General features: G+C 42.7%; 2 protein-coding genes across 4 annotated transcripts; one reads left to right on the forward strand and one right to left on the reverse strand.

The window, feature by feature from the left end:
• Positions 1-2,291: 2,291 nt before the first annotated feature.
• Akip1 (A-kinase interacting protein 1) lies at positions 2,292-11,546 on the forward strand. 3 transcript variants are annotated; one of them, XM_076844200.2, is made up of 6 exons: positions 2,292-2,377; positions 2,590-2,817; positions 3,273-3,353; positions 6,114-6,218; positions 7,637-7,717; positions 9,698-11,546. In XM_076844200.2, exons 2-6 carry the CDS (start codon positions 2,596-2,598, stop codon positions 9,839-9,841), a joined length of 633 nt encoding a protein of 210 aa, XP_076700315.1. In that variant the 5' UTR covers positions 2,292-2,377; positions 2,590-2,595; the 3' UTR covers positions 9,842-11,546. The 3 variants fall into 3 exon arrangements, with proteins under 3 accessions (XP_076700315.1, XP_076700316.1, XP_076700314.1); XM_076844199.2 differs by lacking the exon at positions 2,292-2,377 and having other exon boundaries at positions 2,409-2,817; XM_076844201.2 differs by lacking the exons at positions 2,292-2,377; positions 3,273-3,353 and having other exon boundaries at positions 2,407-2,817.
• Positions 10,301-19,482, reverse strand: C2H11orf16 (chromosome 2 C11orf16 homolog). The gene is made up of 5 exons (XM_076844198.2): positions 19,316-19,482; positions 17,705-17,861; positions 15,914-16,148; positions 14,465-15,106; positions 10,301-11,387 (listed from the first exon to the last, which is right to left on the reverse strand). The coding sequence occupies exons 1-5, from the start codon at positions 19,480-19,482 to the stop codon at positions 11,092-11,094; spliced, it is 1,497 nt and encodes a 498-aa protein (XP_076700313.1). The 3' UTR covers positions 10,301-11,091.
• Between the last annotated feature and the right edge of the window lie 811 nt (positions 19,483-20,293).

Raw genomic sequence — 20,293 nt, forward strand, 5'->3', positions numbered from 1 at the left:
CTCTGCTTTCTTATTCTCCTTTAGTCTAATTCACTTTCTACTTTCCACAACTCCCAGGACAGTGCCTAGCATATAATAACACTAGCTAAATTTATGGAATGCCTATTCTTTCCAAGGCATTGTTAAGCATTTTAAAGGAATTATCTCATAAAAACTTTACAGCAACCCAATTCAATAGCTATTTTAGCCTGCTACTGTGACAGATAAAATACTAGATGCACCTTAAACTCAGTGAAAAAGATAGATATAGTTGTTCCTGCCCTCAATAAAAGGAAAATCTAGAGGGGTTGCTATATCTTTTAAGGTATAAAGATGAGGAAAAATGGGCTGGGGTTGTGGCTCAGAGATAGAACACTTGCCTAGCACATGCAAGGCCCTGGGTTTGATCCTCAGCACCACATAAAAATTTTAAAAAATAATAAATTTTTTTAATATAAATGACTTTTAAAAATATTTATTTTTTTGGTGTAGATGGACACAACACAATGCATTTTATTTTTATGTGGTGCTGAGGATTGAACCCAGGTCCTGCCTGTCCTAGGAGAGCACTCTACCGCTGAGCCACAATCCCAGCCCCAAAAATAATTATTAAAGAAATATTCAAAAAGAAAGAAAGAAAAAGATGAGGAAAAGTGAGACTCAAAGAAGTAATTTGCCCAGAACCACAGCAAAAAAAAAAAAAAAAAAAAAAAAAAGAAAAAGAAAAAGAAAAAGAAAAAAGTAGCAGAACCAGAATTCAAACCAGCTGCCAAACTGGATATTCAGGAGACTGTGGCACATAATCACTAAGCTCTAAAGAAGGCACCTGATAAACATGGGAAAAAAGTTTTGGAATATTCCTAAATTGAAAAAACAATTCAGGGAAAATTCAAGGTTTCATTTTTTTGGGGTGGGAGTTACCGAGGATTGAACTCAGGGGCACTCAACCACTAAGCCACATCCCCAGCCCTATTTTTTTTTTTTTTTTTTTTTAGAGACAGAGTCTCACTGAGTTCTTCTGTGCCTCACTTTTATTGAGACTGGTATTGAACTCGAGATCCTCCTGCCTCAGCCTCCCGAGCCACTGGGATTATAGGTGTGCACCACCGCGCCTGGCTGCAGGGTTTCTTTCACTGTTCTTTTTTAAGGGGAAAGCAGGAAGTGAGCAAAATCAACAATAGAGATGGAGGTTGTACTAGTATCCTGATACTCACCTGGCAGTAACTCATCACTGCTAATCAAGCCCATCTGTTGAGTGAGACTAGCTGAAGACTGAGAACTTCCTTGGGTCCTTTAAAATGACTCCCCCCCCCACCACCAGTGTCCTTAAAGTGGGCCTTCTTGAGCATCAGTAGTTTGCTGCTTATAGGGTGGGGCAGCTGAGTCACTATTTAGCACTGAGACCTTGGATTAATCTCCCTTAGAAGAGTGGAAAGGTAACGAAGCACACAGTTCCTTACCTAAAAAAATGGTGCAATTATTCATTTTTTTCTTTTTAGTTAAATAATTATTTTACCGCTTGAATACATACACAAATTTATGCCACCAAGTTAGAAGCTGTGATGACTCATTTCCAAAATGGTCCTGGGGATTGAACCCAGGGCTCCAAGCACACTAGGTAAGCACTCTACAGTCCCAGCCCTATAATTATTCTTGAAAGGTGGATTCAAAATTCAAGAGAATGGGACCTCCAAAAATGTACGAATTCATTTTTTCCCCTGGAGGAGTGAGGAAGCGGCGGTGAGGGGACTGAGAGACCCTCGGGCTCTCCAGGCTCCCCCTGCCCGGTGAGACGGGCACACCTATCTTCCGGCTGAGATCAAAGTGTTCCAGAGCCGCAGGCCCGCCTCCCTCCGGCCTCTGTCCGGAGCTGTCAGACTGCGGGTCTGACAGATCTGCGGTCTCCAAAAGCCATCTTGGCACCCTCTTTGTTTGGCCTAGACTAAGCTCGTCCTTTAAGAAAGAAAAAAAAAAAAAAGTGTTTTTAGAGATACCCTAAAAAAATTATAGACCAGTAGAAAGAGGTGCAGGAAGCACTTGTCTTAGTCCCAACAATGTTTTAGCCCAACCGGAGACCACCTCACATTACACCAGGTTCACCAAGTTAAGCGGCGAAGTTCTCTTAGGGGCCTGGGCTGCCGGCTCCACCCAGGACCCCACGTCCCGCAGCAGCCAGCCCTACGCCCCGCCCCTGCACCTCGCCCCGGAACGCTGCAGTTATCCAGGCAACCAGAGCTCGGGGACCCGGACGGGACGCGAAGGCGTGTCCGGCCCAGGCGGCGCGCCCCGCCGCCTCGCCTCTCCCCGCCTTCCGCCCAGGGTCTGCTGCGCCGGCGCCTGGCGCTCCAGGCCCGCCTCCCTCTCCGGCGGGACGCGTGCGCACTGAGAAGCGGGACTGGTGAGGGGGTCTCTGCCGTGGGGAGGGGATGCGGAAATGGAGGGGAACAGCGCGCGCAGCCTCGCCCTCTGGCTGGGCGCCCGCTGAGTGCGCGTTGGGGGCGGAAGGGGTTCGGTGATCGCCGGGGAGGTCGAGGCCGGGGCTCCCACACTGAACTGGAGCAGCGTCGCGGCAGGCCGACTGAACCTCTGTGTGTATATATGCCTGCCCAGGGAGACATGGACAACTGTTTCGTCGCGGCGACGCTGACCGGGGTGGACCGACGTTCCCTGCAGCGCTCAGCTAGGCTGGGTCAAGAAGTGCTGGAGCGGGCCAAGAGGCGGGCGGTGGACTGGCATTCACACGAGCGCCCCAAAGGCAGCATGGGGATTCTTTCCCGGGAGGGGTCCTACCAAGAAAGACTACTGGCAGCGGGCCCCCAGCCTTTTCTTCCTGTAGAGGTGAGGACCTGGTGCTGGGCGACCAACCAGTGATTCTGTAGGCGGTGGCCTTCTGGCATCCTTGGGCACACCCCTCAGAAGGACCTGAGGGATTCTGCCCGTGTCGGAAAGATGGAAACTATCAGGACAATGAATGGAAAAATCCTTTGGAAAGTCTCCTTTTGACAGATTCTTGTTGGGTAGTTGTAGAACAATGATAGTGCTTGGCCATGGTTGATTAAACAAACAAAAAATTCTCACATAGACACTATATGATATTAGAGGAAAGATAGCAAACTTTTTTTTTTTTTTTTAGGTCCTGAATAAATTGCATTTCTATTTTATTGAGTTGAAATTCTTTCTCAGTAAGATCCTTCTTACTGACTTCCAAAAATGAAAAGACTATTTCCAAAATGGTTTCATTTTGTATCAGGGAATCCTAGGCCTCACTTGTGACTTGCCATTTATTCAAATAGAGAGAAGAAAGGCACCCAACCCTTAGTGCATCCTTCAGAACAATGGCTGAATTCATGGACTATACTTCAAGTCAGTGTGGGGTAAGTTGATGTGAACCAAAGCCATGCCCCTGATCATCAATGGATGATCTCAATGTGGATGTTTCTGGAATTTAGGGAGACCTGGACACTCCTGAATCTTCTGTTCACCAGGCCTGCACCCAAGTTAGAAGTCATCCAACAAATATTTATTGAATTCCTAACTCTAATTGTTGAGGATACAATAGTGAACAAGCTAGAAAATGGTTCTGCCCTCATTGAGTTTTCAGTCTAGCGTGTATGAGGATATCTGTTGGATTCTAAAACAGGTCAAATTGCAGGGTGTTGCTGTTGTTTTTCAATATTGAACTGAAGATTAAAAAAAAAAATAGGATCACTCTAAACTGTAACTGGGCCTCTTTTTCTTCAGTTTTCATTGAAATATTATGGGCACAGGCCTGTAACTCAAATACTCTGTAATCCCAGCTATTTGGGAGGCTGATGCAGGAGAATTGCAATTTGGATGCCAGCCTGGGCAGCTTAGTGAGACCCTGTCTCAAAAATAAAAAAGGACTGGGGGTATAGCTCAGAAGATACAATCCCCAGTATCACATACACACAACAGCAAAACATGTTGAAACACAAACTGAAACAGTTGCATTGGATCTTAACCTGTAATGTTTGTTTCAAATCCCTGGTGATCAGACTTTATGTCCCAGTGGGTCCATAAGCAGTTGTTGGTGATAAAAGTGGTTATATAGGACCGATGGAATTTCCTGGTCAGGGGTGTGTGATTTAGTGTCAGGAACTACTTCCCAAGAATCATACCCATGTTCTACCAGTGTAATGTCTTTGGCCAGTTAGTCTCTCTCAGTCTTTCCTAAACATATGACAAGAACAATGATACGCTGGAGAAAGTACTTCAGGACCTGAAGTTATTTTAGTTTCCCATCATGAAATTAAGAATTTTAAAATCCTTTCCAGCCTTTACAGTTTATTTCTTTGGTTTCCACTGAGAGGAACAGCAGCAAATTTATCACAAACTCTAGGATGCAGGATTTAGGTGAAGTTTTGGTACCATTCATTGAAATGAGTGAACAAATGTTTTAAAGTCCCTCATCTGGGGCTGGGGTTGTGGCTCAGTGGTAGAACACTTGCCTAGCATGTGTGAGGCACTGGGTTTGATTCTTAGCACCACATAGAAATAAGTGAATAAAATAAGGGTCAATCAACAACTAAAAGTAATTTTTTTTTTTTAAGTTCCTCTTCTGAAACCCATGCACTTAGGCCATTTTAAAAGTACTTTTTAGGAACTATTGAAGGCAGGCTAGCCAACATTGAGGGAAATCACCTGCAAGAAAGGTACTCTCTATCTTCTTGGATTAACACCAAACTCTACTCTCTTCTTCTAGCCTTAACATTTTATGAATCTTTTTTGACTCTGAGGATACTTATCTGTAAGGGAAAAGGAAGAGGATCCTTGTTTTATTGCTTTTTTCATTTCATATGTTAAGATAAAAAAATAAACTCTTAATCTTTCTACATATTTTATAAAAATCATTGTGGAGGCTGGGGTTGTGGCTCACCTAGCACGTGCGAGGCGCTGGTTCGATCCTCAGCACCACATAAAAATAAATAAATAAAATAAAGGTATTGTGTCCAACTGCAACTAAAAAATATTTTTTAAAAAAATCATTGTGACCAGAATAAGTATTCCAACCAATGTGATGTTACTCAGTATATTTTCATGTTCTCATTTGTACTGAAGTGGTTGTAGAAAAATCTATAACTTTTTAGCTCTATTGTGAAGTGATAAATGCTTGCTTCATGGTTTGATAAAAAGAATACAATTTGTCTTTGGTTTGAGGTTTAGCAAATTGATATTTTTCATGTTGGTTTTCAGTTCATGGTTCAGTTCAAATCTGTTTAGAATGGGTCCAACAGAACCCTTTGGTTTTCTAGAGGTGTAGGATAGTATTATGGATATGCCTCCACAATTTTGAAGCAGCCCCTACAAGGTATTAGATCCATGTTCTGAGTGCTTTCCCTGGCTTATTCTTCTAGTAATGTGCTTTGGACACTGTCCCTACAGTATGTTCAAAACAAGCAGGCTTGTGATGTCTTCATCATTAGTCATAATCAAGGGCAAATCTGAGGTTAACTTTGAGGGAGGGAAGTAAATAGACAAGAAAAATGTAACTGTTTTCAGATCCTTTGAATTATTATTAAACTGGAGACCTCTCCTTCCACTCCCCTGCATGGGAACCCTAAGGAGAAAGGTTGTATAGCTCTTGGGTTTATGTTTCATTTCCTGCTATATTTCTAAACCTCAAGCAAATGTACCCTTCTCTTCCCATGTCCTTGTCTAAGACTTAGTAAATGGGGAACTGTTCATCAGAACTTGTCAGGGGAGGAAAGGAAAGGGCATGTGGTGAACTTGTCAGGGGAGGAAAGGAAAGGGCATGTGATAACCTTGTTAGGGGAGGAAAGGAAAGGGCATGTGTATTTGACATTGAGGCAAAGATGTGAAAAATTATTTAACCTGGCAGAGAACATGGTCCTGCCCAACTTTAATTGGCCAGAGTTCTTGCCCTACTGAGGCAGCAGATGGCAGCAAAGTAATGCCAAATGCAGTTTTCTTCTCTGTAGCCACTTTACATGGCCTAAGCCTTCAGAGGCCTCTCAAACAGGTGATTTACTTTTGCTCTCTTGCCTTCCTCCTTAACCATACTTTGCCCAAGCATTGGAGGTTTTATTTATTTATTTACTGAAAAATTGACCAGACTATTTAATTACCCAACATCTTTCACATTACTTCTCTAGAAATATTATTCATCTGTGGCAGAGGAAGGAGGGGCAACCCATGTCTATCGTTATCACAGAGGGAAGTCGGAGCTAGACATGTACTCTTACAGAAGGCATGGTCAGGTATGTGTCTTCAAAACCTGGGCTGGGGGATTGCTGAATATGCTTAAAGAAAAGAGCTTCACATGTCCTTTTCTGCATCAAGGGATAGAAAAGATATTTTTAATAATTACATATCTGATTAAGATAATGATAGTTATCATGTTTTTGGTAATTTTTAAAAAGGAAGTGCAGCCAGGTTCTTTGGCTCACACCTGTAATCTCAGTGACTCAGGAGGCTGAGGCAGTAAGATCACAAGTTTGAGGCCAGCCTCCTGAATTTAGGGAGACCTTGTCTTAAAATAAAAAAACAAAAAGGGCTGGGAATATAGCTCAGTGTAACAGTGCCCCTGGATTCAATCCCTGTGTCTCTCCTACCTCCCCCGACCAAAAAAAAAAAAAAAGTGTAAGGAAGGTGCGGGGGGGGGGGGGGGGGGGGGTGTCTCAAAATCCTTTTTTGTTTTGTTTTGTTTTTAAGACAGGGTCTACCTATGTTGTGCATGCTGGTCTTGAATTCCTGGGTTCAAGTGATACTTTTTCTAAAGATAGTAACAGTTACAGGCCTCTGACTCACTACCGACCTGTTCACATGTCAAATTTTGGGGAAGCCAAATGTTCTACTTGTTAAATAGGAGGTGGTGGTGGTAGTTTTCAAGGGGAGAATAGGCATTTTGTTTTTCTTGAATTCCTCTAGTTGTACGCAAAAAACCTAAGTCCGATCCTAATCCTCATGTCAGACTCCTGACTTCTCTGGCATGTGGGTCACCTTGGGGTATCAGAGCAAAGAGTTTTAGGAAAAGTATAGGCAGTGAGCGCAGGGATACGAAGCAGGGCTGAGCACAGACTGGAGGCATCTTGTTTTTTCCTGGGATGTGGAGAGCTGTAGGAGTTTGCATCCTGGATTCCCTTTGGGGGCCTCATCAGAGCACCTTAAGTGCACCTGACCTTTAGTTGTTACCTGTTGGGTAGTCATTTCTCTATATATGTAAAATTTAAGTTGTGACTCTAAGGGAATTGGCTCTGTCAGCCTGTTCCCTTCTAGTACCCACACTCCTAGAAGCACAGAAGAGAATACTTTCTGAGCACTGTCTGAGTGTTATCACTTGTGCACTTTCAGTCCTCCCTAAAATCCAAATAGCCCCATGTTATAGTCTAGGAAACTAAAGCTTATTAAAAGAGGTTTATCTATCTGACTTAGTAAATAGCTGGAAATAGTATTTAAATTCAGGCCTTTCTGACTCCAGAGCCCATATAAGGATAAAAAGTAATCATGGTAAGCATCTGACTAAAAATAACTCAGACTTCACTAAAAAGAGCCTTAATAACGTCGATGATAACTTAGAAAAAGTGTACAGAAGAATTCTCCTAATAAGGCAGGAGAAAATTTCTCTTTATAATACAGAAGTCAAAGTTTGGGCACTGATCAATATTTGTCTCTTCAGAAAAATGACAGAGAAAAGACATCCCTCAGTTCAGGAAGCATCTATGAAACATTAGCACATGCTTCAGAGTCATCCCAGCCGGTGAGTACAGAGCTGCTAGTGTGCTGCGCTTCACAAACATTGCAATTCCATGAACCATTTGACCTGTTAACTATAGGGCTGCTTGTACTGAATCTGTAGTATTTTCAAGTTGTGATGATTTTACACTCAAGGAAGGTGAACAAAATTTTGGTTCAGTGTAAAGTTGTGTTTTATTGGTATCCTTCTTTCAAAATTTCAGACATGCTTTTTGTGCCTAATTCATAGCTGTGGTTGGAAAGAATGTGAAGTATTCACATCTTGTTTCCTAAGGCTCAGCTGGGCTGGCACTGGGTCCTGCTGGAATTTCACCATCTGTTCAAGCAGCAGGAGGGCCTGACCCTGCTTGCTTTTATAAAGTGCAACTGTTGCTAAAATGCTGAAACATATACATTTGGTGAGATATCAGATTCCAAAACATTTAAAAGCATGTTTCCATTTTCCATTTTCTCTAAAAAAAATGTATAATGATGAGTTTTTCATTTTTAGGGTAAATTACTCATTAGTGGGCTGGGGATGTGGCTCAATCGGTAGCGCCCTCGCCTGGCATGTGTGCGGCCCGGGTTCGATCCTCAGCACCACATACAAACAAAGATGTTGTGTCTGCCAAAAACTAAAAAATAAATATTTTTTTAAAAAAATTACTCATTAGTTTATGAGCCTCAGAGAATCTTTTGGAACTTGGAAGGGATGGAATTCTGAGGAAAGGAACTTCAGCATGTTGCTACAATAAATTTCTTTTTGTTTATATTCAGTTTGCTGGGAGCCATGATTTGGAATATACTAGCATTAGTAGCAACTAAGAATATTCTGTTTCTAGTACAAATATAAATCATTAGGCTTAGATGCCTCCATCATTGCTGATTTTAGGTGATGCTAATCTTCCTGATGTTCCTTAGTGTTGGAGTCACAAATATAGTCTTACCCCAGTGTTAATCTTAATTACAGAGCATCTTTGACTTTTTTGCAATTCTGATACGGCTGTTTTCTGAAACCTTTTATTTATATTTGACAACTGGTAAATAATTAGGGCATTGTCATATATATTCACATTTGTTAAATAATAGACCTCCAGTTTTGCAGTAACTGGGAATACAAGGATATAACATAAAACAACTTTTGTAAAGTCAGCTTCAAATCTACCTGAAGGCCAAGGCAGGGAGAGTTTCATAAATATTATTTATTCTTGGTGGTGGATTTGCTGGCAAGTGGTTTCATTTTTCCTGGTGTGTCTCCTCCTGAATATTCACCAAACATAAATGAGCATCATAGCTGACACTTTGCTGTTACTGACTCTTTTTTGGTTCGTGACTTCTTTTTGCCTTCTTTACTGAAACCATTTTCTGCCTGCACACCTGCCATGATCCACTTCCCAACCATGTATGAAGTTTATTTCACAAAATGATTTGCACTCAGATCAGCTCTAAACTCATTAACTCCAGCTTCCAGTGTAGAACCATTCCTCCAGCTACTTGCTGCTTCAGTGACAAAATGACATCCATTCATATTGTTTTTAGCTTTAGGAGAAAAGAAGTGCTTCATCTTCTTGATAACAAATTTAGCAAAACACAATAAAAAAGAATGTTTCCCATTATCCTAGGGACCTTGTCATTACTGTCAATCTCTGCTCACAAGTGCAAAACAATGACCATTAGTCTGTCCCTCTGCCGAATTCTTACCCCAACTAGAGTGTTCTTTTATAATCCTTCATATTTCTATAACACTTTAACATTTACAAAGTGTTTTCTGCTTATTTGTGAGGTGGATATTATCACAACTTTAGAAATAAGGAAACAAGCTTAAGGCTGAGGTTTATCTAAATGACATTGCTATTGTATGACCAAACTGAGCCATGAAAACAGAACCTCTATCTCCTCCATCAGTTCTTTATTCCATCATATCTCTGGCACAAAGGTAGCCTAGTAGAGGTGCTGTGTTGGCATTGAGATATAAATTCTTTATGGTGTCTTTTTTTCCTTTCAGGCTGAGAACATCTCAAAGGACCTCTACATAGAAGTATATCCAGGGACCTATTCTGTCACTGTGGGCTCAACTGCTTTGACCAAGAAGACTCATGTAGTAGCAGTTGATTCAGGACAAAGTGTGGACTTGGTCTTCCCTGTATGATGTTGGCCTTCACTGCTATCACATCACTCTTTTTTAAGTAGCAAGGAGAATAAAGTCACCATATGATTTTCTTAATAACTACACATTAATCCTGCTTTTAGTGCTGACTGTAGAGGCCAGCCTTCTTGGGAACTGGAATCTGTTTCTTTCAGTCCCATTTTAACGTTGAGTCCCCCATCAAAGAAATAATGTGATGATGCTGTCTGAACAGTTTTTACTACTAGCTTTCCAAGTCAAGTCTAATTATGATAATAAAGGGAAAGATTTGGAAACAGAGAATTCATTTTATTGCTATTAAAAAGAGGTCAATGTTCCCCATGTACAACTGTAGGTTTTATGAAAAGACAGCAGAGATGCTGTGGAGACATTTGCCCAAAGCAGTTCTACTATGGGTCTTCCAAAGTGGCCTCTGTGGAAGTGGCATTCTCAAGCAGTGCCACCAGACAGAGCCACTGGCTCCTGTGCCCCTTATGAGTGGTGCCTTCCTGCTGCTCATCTGCAGGGAAGTCTTAATGGGGTGAAGATGCTGCTGCTTACTTGATTCTCACCTGCAGCCTGTGTTCTACCTTCCATTGAAGAAGGTCTTGTCAGCCACTCTTTATAACTCTTCGTTAGGTATTTACCATCATAATCCTTTGATTTTCTGTTAAAGAGAAAAAGAGAAAGAAAAATCCGGAGTCTCATGCTAAAATTCTAAGGATCAAGGGCTGGGGTTGTAGCGCAGTGGTAGAGCACTTGCTTTGCACACGAGGCACTGGATTCAAACCTTAGCGCCACATAAAAATAAAAATAAAGCTATTGTGTACATCTACAACTAAAAAAAATATTTTTTAAAATATTTTAAAAATTTTAAGGATCAAAAATCACTGGATTTAAATCCAAGAATCATTTGGATTTAAATTTTTAAAAAGTATTGATATATCCCAAGACTTTAATCTATCACACCAACAGCCTATTGAATCATATCATTTTGAACACAGCTAATCTTTCCTCAGGAAAAATGCTACATATTATCTGACAAACAAAGTTTTAAATAGATCTATAATAGCATTCCTGCAAGGAACAGACTCACCTAGACAGAAGGCCTACTAAAGCAGACCTGTGTCTAATGTCATGGGACAGCATTATTTAAATGGAGAGCCTTCCTTGTACCTCCCCTCCCTGATGATGAGTTTCATGATTTCTATAAGCCTTCTGAAATTGTATACAAAATTATGAATACAATTTTCTGGAAAAGGGAGCCCTGGGTTTTATAACTCACACAGTGATTGTGACTCCAGATAGATTGAACTATGTAAGGAGCCCCTGAAATGACCCTTCTCAGCCATGCTGCTTTCAGGCTGAAAGTTTGAATTCTTGGGAATTCTTGTCCCTTGGATGTGTCCCTGACTTAGTTTTCTATGTTCAGCTTCCTCTGGCGGGGTCTGCAGTGGCTTCACATTGGTTGCTTTCAGGGTCAGCTCCTTGGCAGTCCCCACTACTGCAGTTTGTACTCTCTGCTGTTTGTTGTCCTTCTCTTCTTTCCAGATGTTGCAACCTCTTGTTCCTAAATGCAAAATAATTAGATATGGTGAATATGCTACAATTTTGATGAGATTGGTCTTTATGACAAGTGGAACTACATTAAGGGTCACTGAACTTAAGCATCTGTAAGCTGCTAGTATTGTACTGTATCTTTAAAGAGAAATAAACTTTGTTAATCATTTCTGGCCATTATTTTTTTGGGAAAGGTCATTATCTAATACCCAAATTTGGAGTTGGGAGGGAAGAAGTTATCAGAGTTTTTTTAAACAGCCAATAGAGGAAACAAATTAACCAGTTGCCTCTAATTGAAGAAGCTTCTACTCCTTCACTAATCAATAACATTGATTACAAAGGAAAGATAGTAGGCTCATGGTTTTTTTTTTTTTTTAAAGAGAGAGTGAGAGGGGGGGGAGAGAGAGAATTTTTTGATATTTATTTTTCAGTTATCGGCGGACACAACATCTTTGTTTGTACGTGGTGCTGAGAATCGAACCCGGGCTGCACGCATGCCAGGCGAGCGCGCTACCACTTGAGCCACATCCCCAGCCCAGGCTGATGGTTTTAAAAAACAAGTTTTAAGAAGTTGAATAATGGGCTGGGGTAGTGGCTCAATGGTAGAGCCTAGCACATGTGAGGCACTGGGTTCAATTCTCAGCACCACATAAAGGTACCGTGTTCATCGACAATTTATAAAAAAAAAAAAAGTTATACGAGACAAAAATCAAATGGGATTTCTGAGGAACAGAAGAACAATCTAAAAAAGGAGGAATACTTAATTTTTTTAATATTGCAGATTGAATCCCGTTTCAGTCTTAAGGGAAGCAAGCACCATGAGGCATGGCAACCCACAATCTGCCTCCCTAGGAGTTCTGGGATCAGAGACCTCTTGCTGCCTATGCTGAAAGAAACTAAGAGGTTTCATAAGAGACAGAGCAAGACCATCAAGCTTTAGTATTTGACCACACTGAGATCAAATACTGTCAGATCAAATACTGTCAGATCAAGTACTGATATCTAGTACTGATTAAATACCAATCATTTAGGAGAAGCAAAACAGCACATTTTCTTTAAAGGAAACAAAGTCTGGAGGGGAGAATAAAGCTGTAATTTGTCATTGTTTCCAGCTGTGGTCCATACATGGTTTGATACACTTCAACTTTTCTACTTAGCTGACAGTCAGTATTGCATCTGTGACAAGGGCTGGGGATGGCCCCCTTCTCCAGGCCCCATCGCAGGCCTGCTGTCCAAAGTTTAGGGAACATGCCTGATGATGCTCAGGGTTCAGACCTGGAATTAACTTTCCCTGAGGCATAGCAAAAGAAACAGTACTTAAAAAGATAGTATATTTATCTTCTTTACAGTCAATTATTAGAATTGGGGGGTAATGGATTGAATCTGTTTAAAGTGTATTGATGGGGAGAGAGACTAAATATAGGTTTTAAGTGACTTTGGGCAGTGGAGATAAGAGTGGTGAATGTGTAGAGCCAGGGAAAATTTGGATTTTAATTTGGAACCATTCTAGAGATTGCCATGGAGGAAGCCACAGCCACAGAATGCAGACATGGTAACTGGGGCCTGACTACCATGTAGCCTCTGGTCACCCTTTTATTGTTCCCTTCTCTTGTGCTAGGCCTGGTGCTATCTAAATTGTTCCCACCAACTTTTCTGTTGGATAAGTACAGATTTTGTTTCTCTAGGCTGTGCTGAAGCAAGAGACAGTAGAAGCTATGGAAAAGTTTGTACGAAAACAATTTTGGCACCATTCTTTTTATGTTATCACTCATTGGGAGGGCAGATCTTAGAGCTGTTTCCAAGTAGCTGTTGCCAAGGCTTACCATTGTGAGAACAGAGTGATCCATTTCATAGAAGTTCAAGGCCTTTCCCCTCCACCTTATATTTTCAATACACAGTTTCCTCTTGGAGAGAGGAGGAAGATCTCAGCTGACCATAAGTGAATTGTTATGCTTCTATTTCCCTATCAGAGGTGGGGAAAAGATCCCACACCTTGGAAACCTGAGAAAGCTGCAGCCCTCATAAAATACAACTACAGCTGACTGATATACACTCCCACCTATGCCAAAAACCAGAGGTTCAGAGGAGTCATCCAAGAAAGATTCTTTTTGAAAAAATAATTTCTCAACTTTCTGGAGGTAAAAACTTATAAAGCCCTTACCCCTGGGGCAAGAGTGACATCCTCATGGGCTGAGCAGTCCTTCTAGCTGAGCTATCCTAGAAATAAGGCAATGGCTCCAAATAAGGACTCCCTGTGGGTCCCATTGTGGGCAGTGGCTAGAGACCCCTAAGCCCTTAGCAGTGATGTTCTTTAGTGCTCACAGTATGCCTGCCCCAGATGCCTCTGCAATGAACATTAAATCAGTGTCTCCAGGGCTCCAAGAATCTTTCCTAAGGCTGGGCTTATCCAGGCCCCCTTCTTCACACAGCTCTGCCAATTGACCTAGGCTTCTGTTCTTTCTAGGCCCTATTAGGAATTTAGATAGAATGGGTCTGGAGCAGATTAATAATATGCTGCTTCTCAAATCCATCAAGCCATGTCATAGTCCTCAGTTCGAAGTAAAGAAGCTTGGGAATGGCGGCATGACAATTTAGCATGGTTTCCTCTATTAGTTGTAAAGAATTGCATGAGGTAGTGCTTTGTCCTTCCCATTTTGACTTACTATGGGGCTTATGTGGCCTGATGACCAATGTTTTTAAGGACCTATTTTTATGCTTCTCATGGCTTCAACTCAAATCTCAACACCTGCAGACATTTTTAACTGTTCAACTAGAGAAAAATCAAGGCCTCCAGGGGAAAAAAAGGAGGGAGAAAACATGGACAATGGCAGTTTCCTCTCAAAAGAGATTGGTAAAGAAAGAAAAAAATATCAAACCTTAGCACAAAGGATAGCCCATCCTTCCTCTCTCAGTTTAAATGGAACCCTATAACTTCTCTCTTCTCATAGTCTCCCCTTCCACTTGGCTGGTGTCCAAAGTATTACTCCCAAGCCCAACAGAGTGGACAGGTGCATCCAATTGCTAAGACACACATGGATGGGGAGCCTCAGACCTATCTTGGAAGACAACGCAGTGCCTTTGGTTTACCTGGTTTCCCAGGACGTGGTTCAGATCCATTCCTCCTCCAATACCTCCACTCAGGCTGGCAGGGGCCACTCTGCCTCCAACACTTCTCAGGAAGGATGGGGTCAGTGTTGACTGCGCTGTTCACCATCAGTCTCTGGGGAAGGCCCATCTCCAGCTCATTCTCTGACTCTTCACAAGAAGAAGAGGAGGAGGAAGAAACAGCCATGGGAGCATGCACTGCTACTGCCTCCTCTTTAGAACCCTCCAGAGGCAAAAGTTGTGCTGTGGGCTTCAGTCCTGACTCCAGGAATTCCCTAGCTGTGATCTCTGAAGTCCTAGTTAGAGGCCACCAGGTGGGGCCCATCAAGGAACAGCAGCAGAAGCAGCCCTGGCACAGCAGCCGGCAGCAGGCATGGGGTTGGCAGGGAGGGCACAGGAAAGGAGCATCCAGAGGAGGCAGGTTGGTGGTGCATCCAGTGACTGGCCCCAACAGAGAGCAGCAAGGGGCCCAGAGGAGGGGACTGAGGTCCTCCCTGGTGCAAGGCCAGTGCAGCCTCTCCACAGCCTTCTTCCAGGCAGCAGGGGGCACCCACCTGACCCCACCTTGAGGCACTTTAGCTGTCTTGCCATTCCAGAAGTGAACAGTGATTTCTTCCTTTGATGCTAAATAACAGCAAAAAAGCAACATTTTGTTACAATTACCTCTTCTTTGGGTTAGAATAATAAGAGTTCTCCCATCCACAAAGGCAAAGCCTCAGCTGAATTCTCTGCTCTGTTGCCTGGATCCTCACACACCCTTCTCTGAGATCCTGTACAAGTGTTGGCGCCTGAGAAAGCTGCAGCCCTCATAAAATACAACCTAAGCTGACTGATATACACTCCCACCCATGCCAAAAACCAGGGTTCAAAGGAGTCACCCAAGAAAGTTTCTCTTTGAAAAAATAATTTCTCAACTTTCTGGGGGTAAAAACTTACAAAGCCCTTACCCCTGAGGCAAGAGTGATATCCTCATGGGCCACTGATCACCACTTCCTTATAGACTTGTGGGCTTCAGTCCTAGACCCTAGAGGACTTGGTTAGGGATGAATGGTGACTCCTGGTGTGAATCCAGGATAATCCCACCACACTATGATTCAGCTAATGGTAGTTGGGAGTTATTTTCCCTAAAATATGAAAGTTATGAACATGCATCTGTTGCTACCCCCAAGTTAAGCAGCAAGTGATGGCATAAAGATTCTTTTTTAAAAAATATTTTAGTTGTAGTTGGATACCATACCTTTATTTTATTTATTTTTATGTGGTGCTGAGAATCGAACCCAGTGCCTCACACATGCTAGGCAAGTACTCTACTGCTGAGCCCCAGCCCCAGCCCCAAGATTCTTTCTTTAATGGCTTTCAGTCTATATGCTCTGGCTTTATCCACAGCCTGGCTCCTTCTGGGGACTGATGGGTCAGAGAAGCTTCCCTTACCTCTCTGAGGATCTTTTGTCTCCAAGCCTAAGAGAACAGTGCCAGGACCATACCGCTGTCGGTCTGCCTCCCAGGGTGCCAGCACCTTGTCCCCAGGTTGCAGTGAATAGTCTCTGGATGGTGAGAGTTGAATGACATCTTCTTCTAAGACCACACTCTGCTTCTGGGGTGGCAGGTTTGGGCACATTACAAGGGGAACTTCATATTCCACAAGCAGGATCCCCTGCTTTTCTAGCTATGGGAAAGACAACAGAGTAAGATTTGGCATTAGAAAGTGCAATAGGGAGCACCCAGATTCCCTACAATGACCCAGAACCAGGCCAAGGTTCTTCCTTACCAAGAGTAAGGACCCTTCAAATAAAGGTCAGGACTGGGGCAGTGCTGCTTAGAGATGAAAGAAGTGGAAACAGGGAGGGTAATGGGACTATTGTTCTCTCTACTTCCTGCAATGGGCAACCCTTATTTATTACCACATTCTGTCTTTCTCTTTCTGTTCTCTTATTTTTTCTTTCCTCCAACCAAATATTTGGTCTACAATTCCCAGGAGTAACCTGGGTTCTCTGGACTCTTCTCTCCTTCCAATACTGCCAAATGTGTTCCAGAGTCTAAAACCAACTGGAGATAGTTCATCATTGATTTATGAGGCCCACCTGGGCCAGGTGTGATTGTGGCCAGAGGGCAGTCCCCAACCTGCCAGCAGCAAGAGGGAAGGTTTAAGTAAATAAATAGTATACAACAGAAAAAGTACTTCAGCTAATTCAAAATAGAAGTTGGTTTGAATACTCAATATGATTTTGAAGAAAAAATCAAGTTATAAATAATTTTAAACCAATCACAAAACAGGACCTGTATAGTAGCAAAATTCTGCTAACATTTATTTGAATTGATCTACTAGTTGCTTGAAAATAGTAAAATGACTTCTGATTGGAAATCCTATAATTCATATTTTTTGAGAATTCACATTATCCTCCTTTCATCAATTTACATGACTTTGAAAAGTCCCAAAGCGGTAAGAAGCCCCTGAAGTAAAGTCCAGATCAGGTTCCTAGTGTGCCAGGAATGAGCCTCTGTGTGCAGGAACAGAAACCCACGTGTGCCTAAAGGCATGTTTTTCTCTTTTTCTCTAGGCAAGTGCCAACAATTCAATACACTGATTTTCCTGAGCAAAATACTTTAAATGTACATTTTCTTTACTGTTATGTGTTGAATTATGTTTCCCTTTCTCCAAAATTCATATATTTAAGTCCAAGCCCCTACCCATCACATAATATGACTTTTTTGGGGAAGGGATATGATTATTGCAGGTTAAAATTAGTTAAGATGAGGTCATAATGATCTTGGAAGGTCCCCAACCAATGTGACTGATGTTCTTATAAAAGAGGGAAATTTGGATAGAAACATGCTCAGGGAAAGCGCCATATGAAGTTGAAGGCTGAGATCAGTGTGATGCAAGCCAAGGAATACCAAAGACTACTAGCAAACACTGAAGCTAGGAGAGGGACAGGGAACAGATTATTCCTTAAAGCCCTTAGAAAGAACCAAATGCTGCCAATACCTGGACTTCAAGAAATGTGAGACAACTGACTTCTATTATTTAAGCTGCTCAGTTTGTGTGCACACAGCTCTAGCAAACTAATATGCTCACTGATACTCTATGTTCACTTCTACAGTCTGGCTATGGGAGATCTAAGAAACTGAACTGCTGGACACACTTAGTAGCTAAGACTAATCAGATAGAATAGGATCACCTAGAGGAGTGTACTAGGGGGATGCTGGGAGTCAGGGACTTGCCTCTGGAGCTGCCTTTATTTGAGCCAGGTAATAAAAGCCATCTGGTTCCCTTCTAGCCAGGACCCAAGTGTCAGTGGCACCTCCAACTCTTCCCAGCCAGCCAGGCCCCTGCCATGCTGGGTCAGCAATGTGGAGATACTGGTGATAAGAAGAATACCTGGAAAAAAGCAAATTTAGGGGGGTGAACAACAACCTCCAAAACATTAAGGACCACTTTTCACAGATCTGAGGAATGCCAAGGCATGTGAATTCACATTAGCGTATGTGATGGAATGTGGAATGTGGCTATCTATGACTTCTAGTAAGATAAGGTAAGCTTTTTGTGAAGGGAACCATAATTTTTAAATTGGAAATAGTTACAAGATAACCAAAACATAATTATCCTTGATATATTCAAATTAATTAATGTTTGCTCTGAAACTAAAAAAAAACAGACCAGAAAAGGGTACCATGAGGTAAACCCTAAAGCTATATATGAGATTTCAGAATGAGGAAAGGAAGTGTAGACTGCAATGCCAAAGGAGCAAAGTTGTAAAGCACTTGGCATTAGGGGCTCAGAAGGATGAATTAGTGCAGGAGCAGAGGCAGCACAGAGGAGCTGCCTAAGGTGCTGTGGTGCAGAAAAGGAGAGGCCAGTTTGGGGAATTGGGTGGGCAGGGCCAGCTGGTATGGGGGAGCTGTTGCCTGAGGGTTAAGGTTTTTAAAGAAACTGTTTTGTAGACAACATTGAACACAAAGATGCTTAATTAGGACTTAAACAGGATGGTAGAAATAGGTGAATCAAAAAAAGGAGCACTAAAAGTCTGTTTCTAACCCAGGCTGACTAATAATGTTCAGTAGCATGGGCTGATCCCTGGAATTTACACAACTTGTAACTGCTATAGGCTGAGGTTGCTTGGCCCCTTTGTAGTCACACTTTAAAACAAATGACTGAGGATATTATTCACAAAAATCCTGAACAGTTGAGGATTTTCAATTGTCTTATAAGCCCCTTAGCTGTGTGCTCAGTTAATCTCTGCACTTCAGTTACTGCTCAGCAGATACACACGGAAATTGCCTTGCATATAAGTAGCTCAATGTATGTTAGTGTTTTCCTCCTTCCTCCAACCCAGAGGTGGGACTTCTGGGAGTAAACCTGTTTTTTCCTTCACAAAACCTAACCCTGATGACAATTGAAATTCATATAGGATGAATACTGAGGGGATCTGGGGAGAACCTAGATATACCACCTTAGATGTTGGTTTTAGAAATTCTAAGTCTCATTGCCACAGCAAGTCTTATAGTTGATGGCAAAATGAGTTAGAAACTTTGAAACTGGTCATCGCTGAAAGCCTTCTCTCACAGATGCCAATTTTGAAAGCCACAATTAGAGTAAGAAGCCACTAAGGTAAAAGCCCAGGGAAGGACAAAAGCCAGGCAACCTGGGTCACTGGTAGTACCACTTAGGCCAGGGTAATATAGACTTATACCCCACACAACAGGCCAAACAGTAAAGAGCCCTGTCAGCCTACACAGAAAGAAAGTTCTCTCCTCATGAGACTCCATCTAGAACTAAGAACAAAGGGAAAAGAAAACAACCACCACTCCCTCCAGAGTTGCTGATGCTGGTACCTTGTGAGAGCATGGTGCCTGGGGATGTAGGGTTCTTGGAGGGCAAAGGGGCAGGTGAAGGAGAGATCCCAGAATGGAGCAGCACAGTTCCAGCCAGGGGTCTTCAGTGTTGTGGCCACACTGCAGAATTTGGGCAAAGGCATTCCGAGCTGGGTGGAGGATTGCATGGCCTTCCGAGAGACCACCTGCAATAAGCACCAGCGTTACTAGAGCTACAGCCCTCAGCCCAGCAAAGGGCACCTGCGGGGGGTGGGGGGGACTCACCTCCAGATTAGCTGTCTCAGGGACAGCTGCATCCTTGTCCCTCCCTCACCCACAAGACACCCAGTTCTTCTTTGGATCATCTGTCTCAGAAACCTCAGCTCAGGAGACAGGAGGGGTTGTAAGAGCAGGAATTGTGGTTTTAGAGAAACCAGCTTTAAATCCTTAGGCTGGGTGCTCACTTAACCTCGGCAGACACGGAAAGCAGCTGACTATAAGCTCAGTATGTTTTTTCTTTCTTTTTTTTTTCCCAGTGGCAGGGATAAGCCCACTCTTCTCTTCACAAACTCTAACCCTGATGACAAACTACCCCAACCCTAGCCAAAAACTCCCCTCCTAACCTGGCTACCTGTTGGAGCTGAGTTCTCAGGGTCAGAGCCACAGTTGCCACTCAGGACTCAAGATCAAACTTAGCTGCTTCAGCCCACCAGAGCCCTGTTAGAATCGGTCCTGCCCATTATAGTTTTAACTCCAAAGGGACTTACTCACAGCTTGAAACCCAGCCTCTGCCTCAGTCTCAGATACCTTCTGACAGTTGGGGCCCAGTGCTTTAGCCCAACTGACTCTTGGTTGCCCAGCAGGTTGCCATGGATGCATCTACAAGGAATGCTGTAGGCCAGTGAGAGCACTGAGCATGTGCAGAGGGATGAAGAAAGGCCATGGGAGACAGGGAAGAGGAAAGAAGGCCTATTCTCAATCTTTGTCTTTGAGGATAGG

Source organism: Callospermophilus lateralis, chromosome 2, assembly GCF_048772815.1.
Source record: "Callospermophilus lateralis isolate mCalLat2 chromosome 2, mCalLat2.hap1, whole genome shotgun sequence".
In the NCBI taxonomy this organism is placed as follows: domain Eukaryota; kingdom Metazoa; phylum Chordata; class Mammalia; order Rodentia; family Sciuridae; genus Callospermophilus; species Callospermophilus lateralis.

What these genes read in the sequence shown, in the direction of transcription:
- Akip1 (XM_076844199.2), top strand. Translation starts at nt 2,578, where the DNA reads ATGCCTGCCCAGGGAGACATGGACAACTGTTTCGTCGCGGCGACGCTG. An exon ending in AGCCTTTTCTTCCTGTAGAG is followed by an intron (nt 2,818 to 3,272) that starts GTGAGGACCTGG and finishes TTATTCAAATAG; the next exon opens with AGAGAAGAAAGGCACCCAAC. An exon ending in ATACTTCAAGTCAGTGTGGG is followed by an intron (nt 3,354 to 6,113) that starts GTAAGTTGATGT and finishes TTACTTCTCTAG; the next exon opens with AAATATTATTCATCTGTGGC.
- C2H11orf16 (XM_076844198.2), bottom strand. Translation starts at nt 19,482, where the DNA reads ATGCAATCCTCCACCCAGCTCGGAATGCCTTTGCCCAAATTCTGCAGT. An exon ending in GACAAAAGATCCTCAGAGAG is followed by an intron (nt 15,107 to 15,913) that starts GTAAGGGAAGCT and finishes GCTGTTATTTAG; the next exon opens with CATCAAAGGAAGAAATCACT. An exon ending in ACCACGTCCTGGGAAACCAG is followed by an intron (nt 11,388 to 14,464) that starts GTAAACCAAAGG and finishes TTTTGCATTTAG; the next exon opens with GAACAAGAGGTTGCAACATC.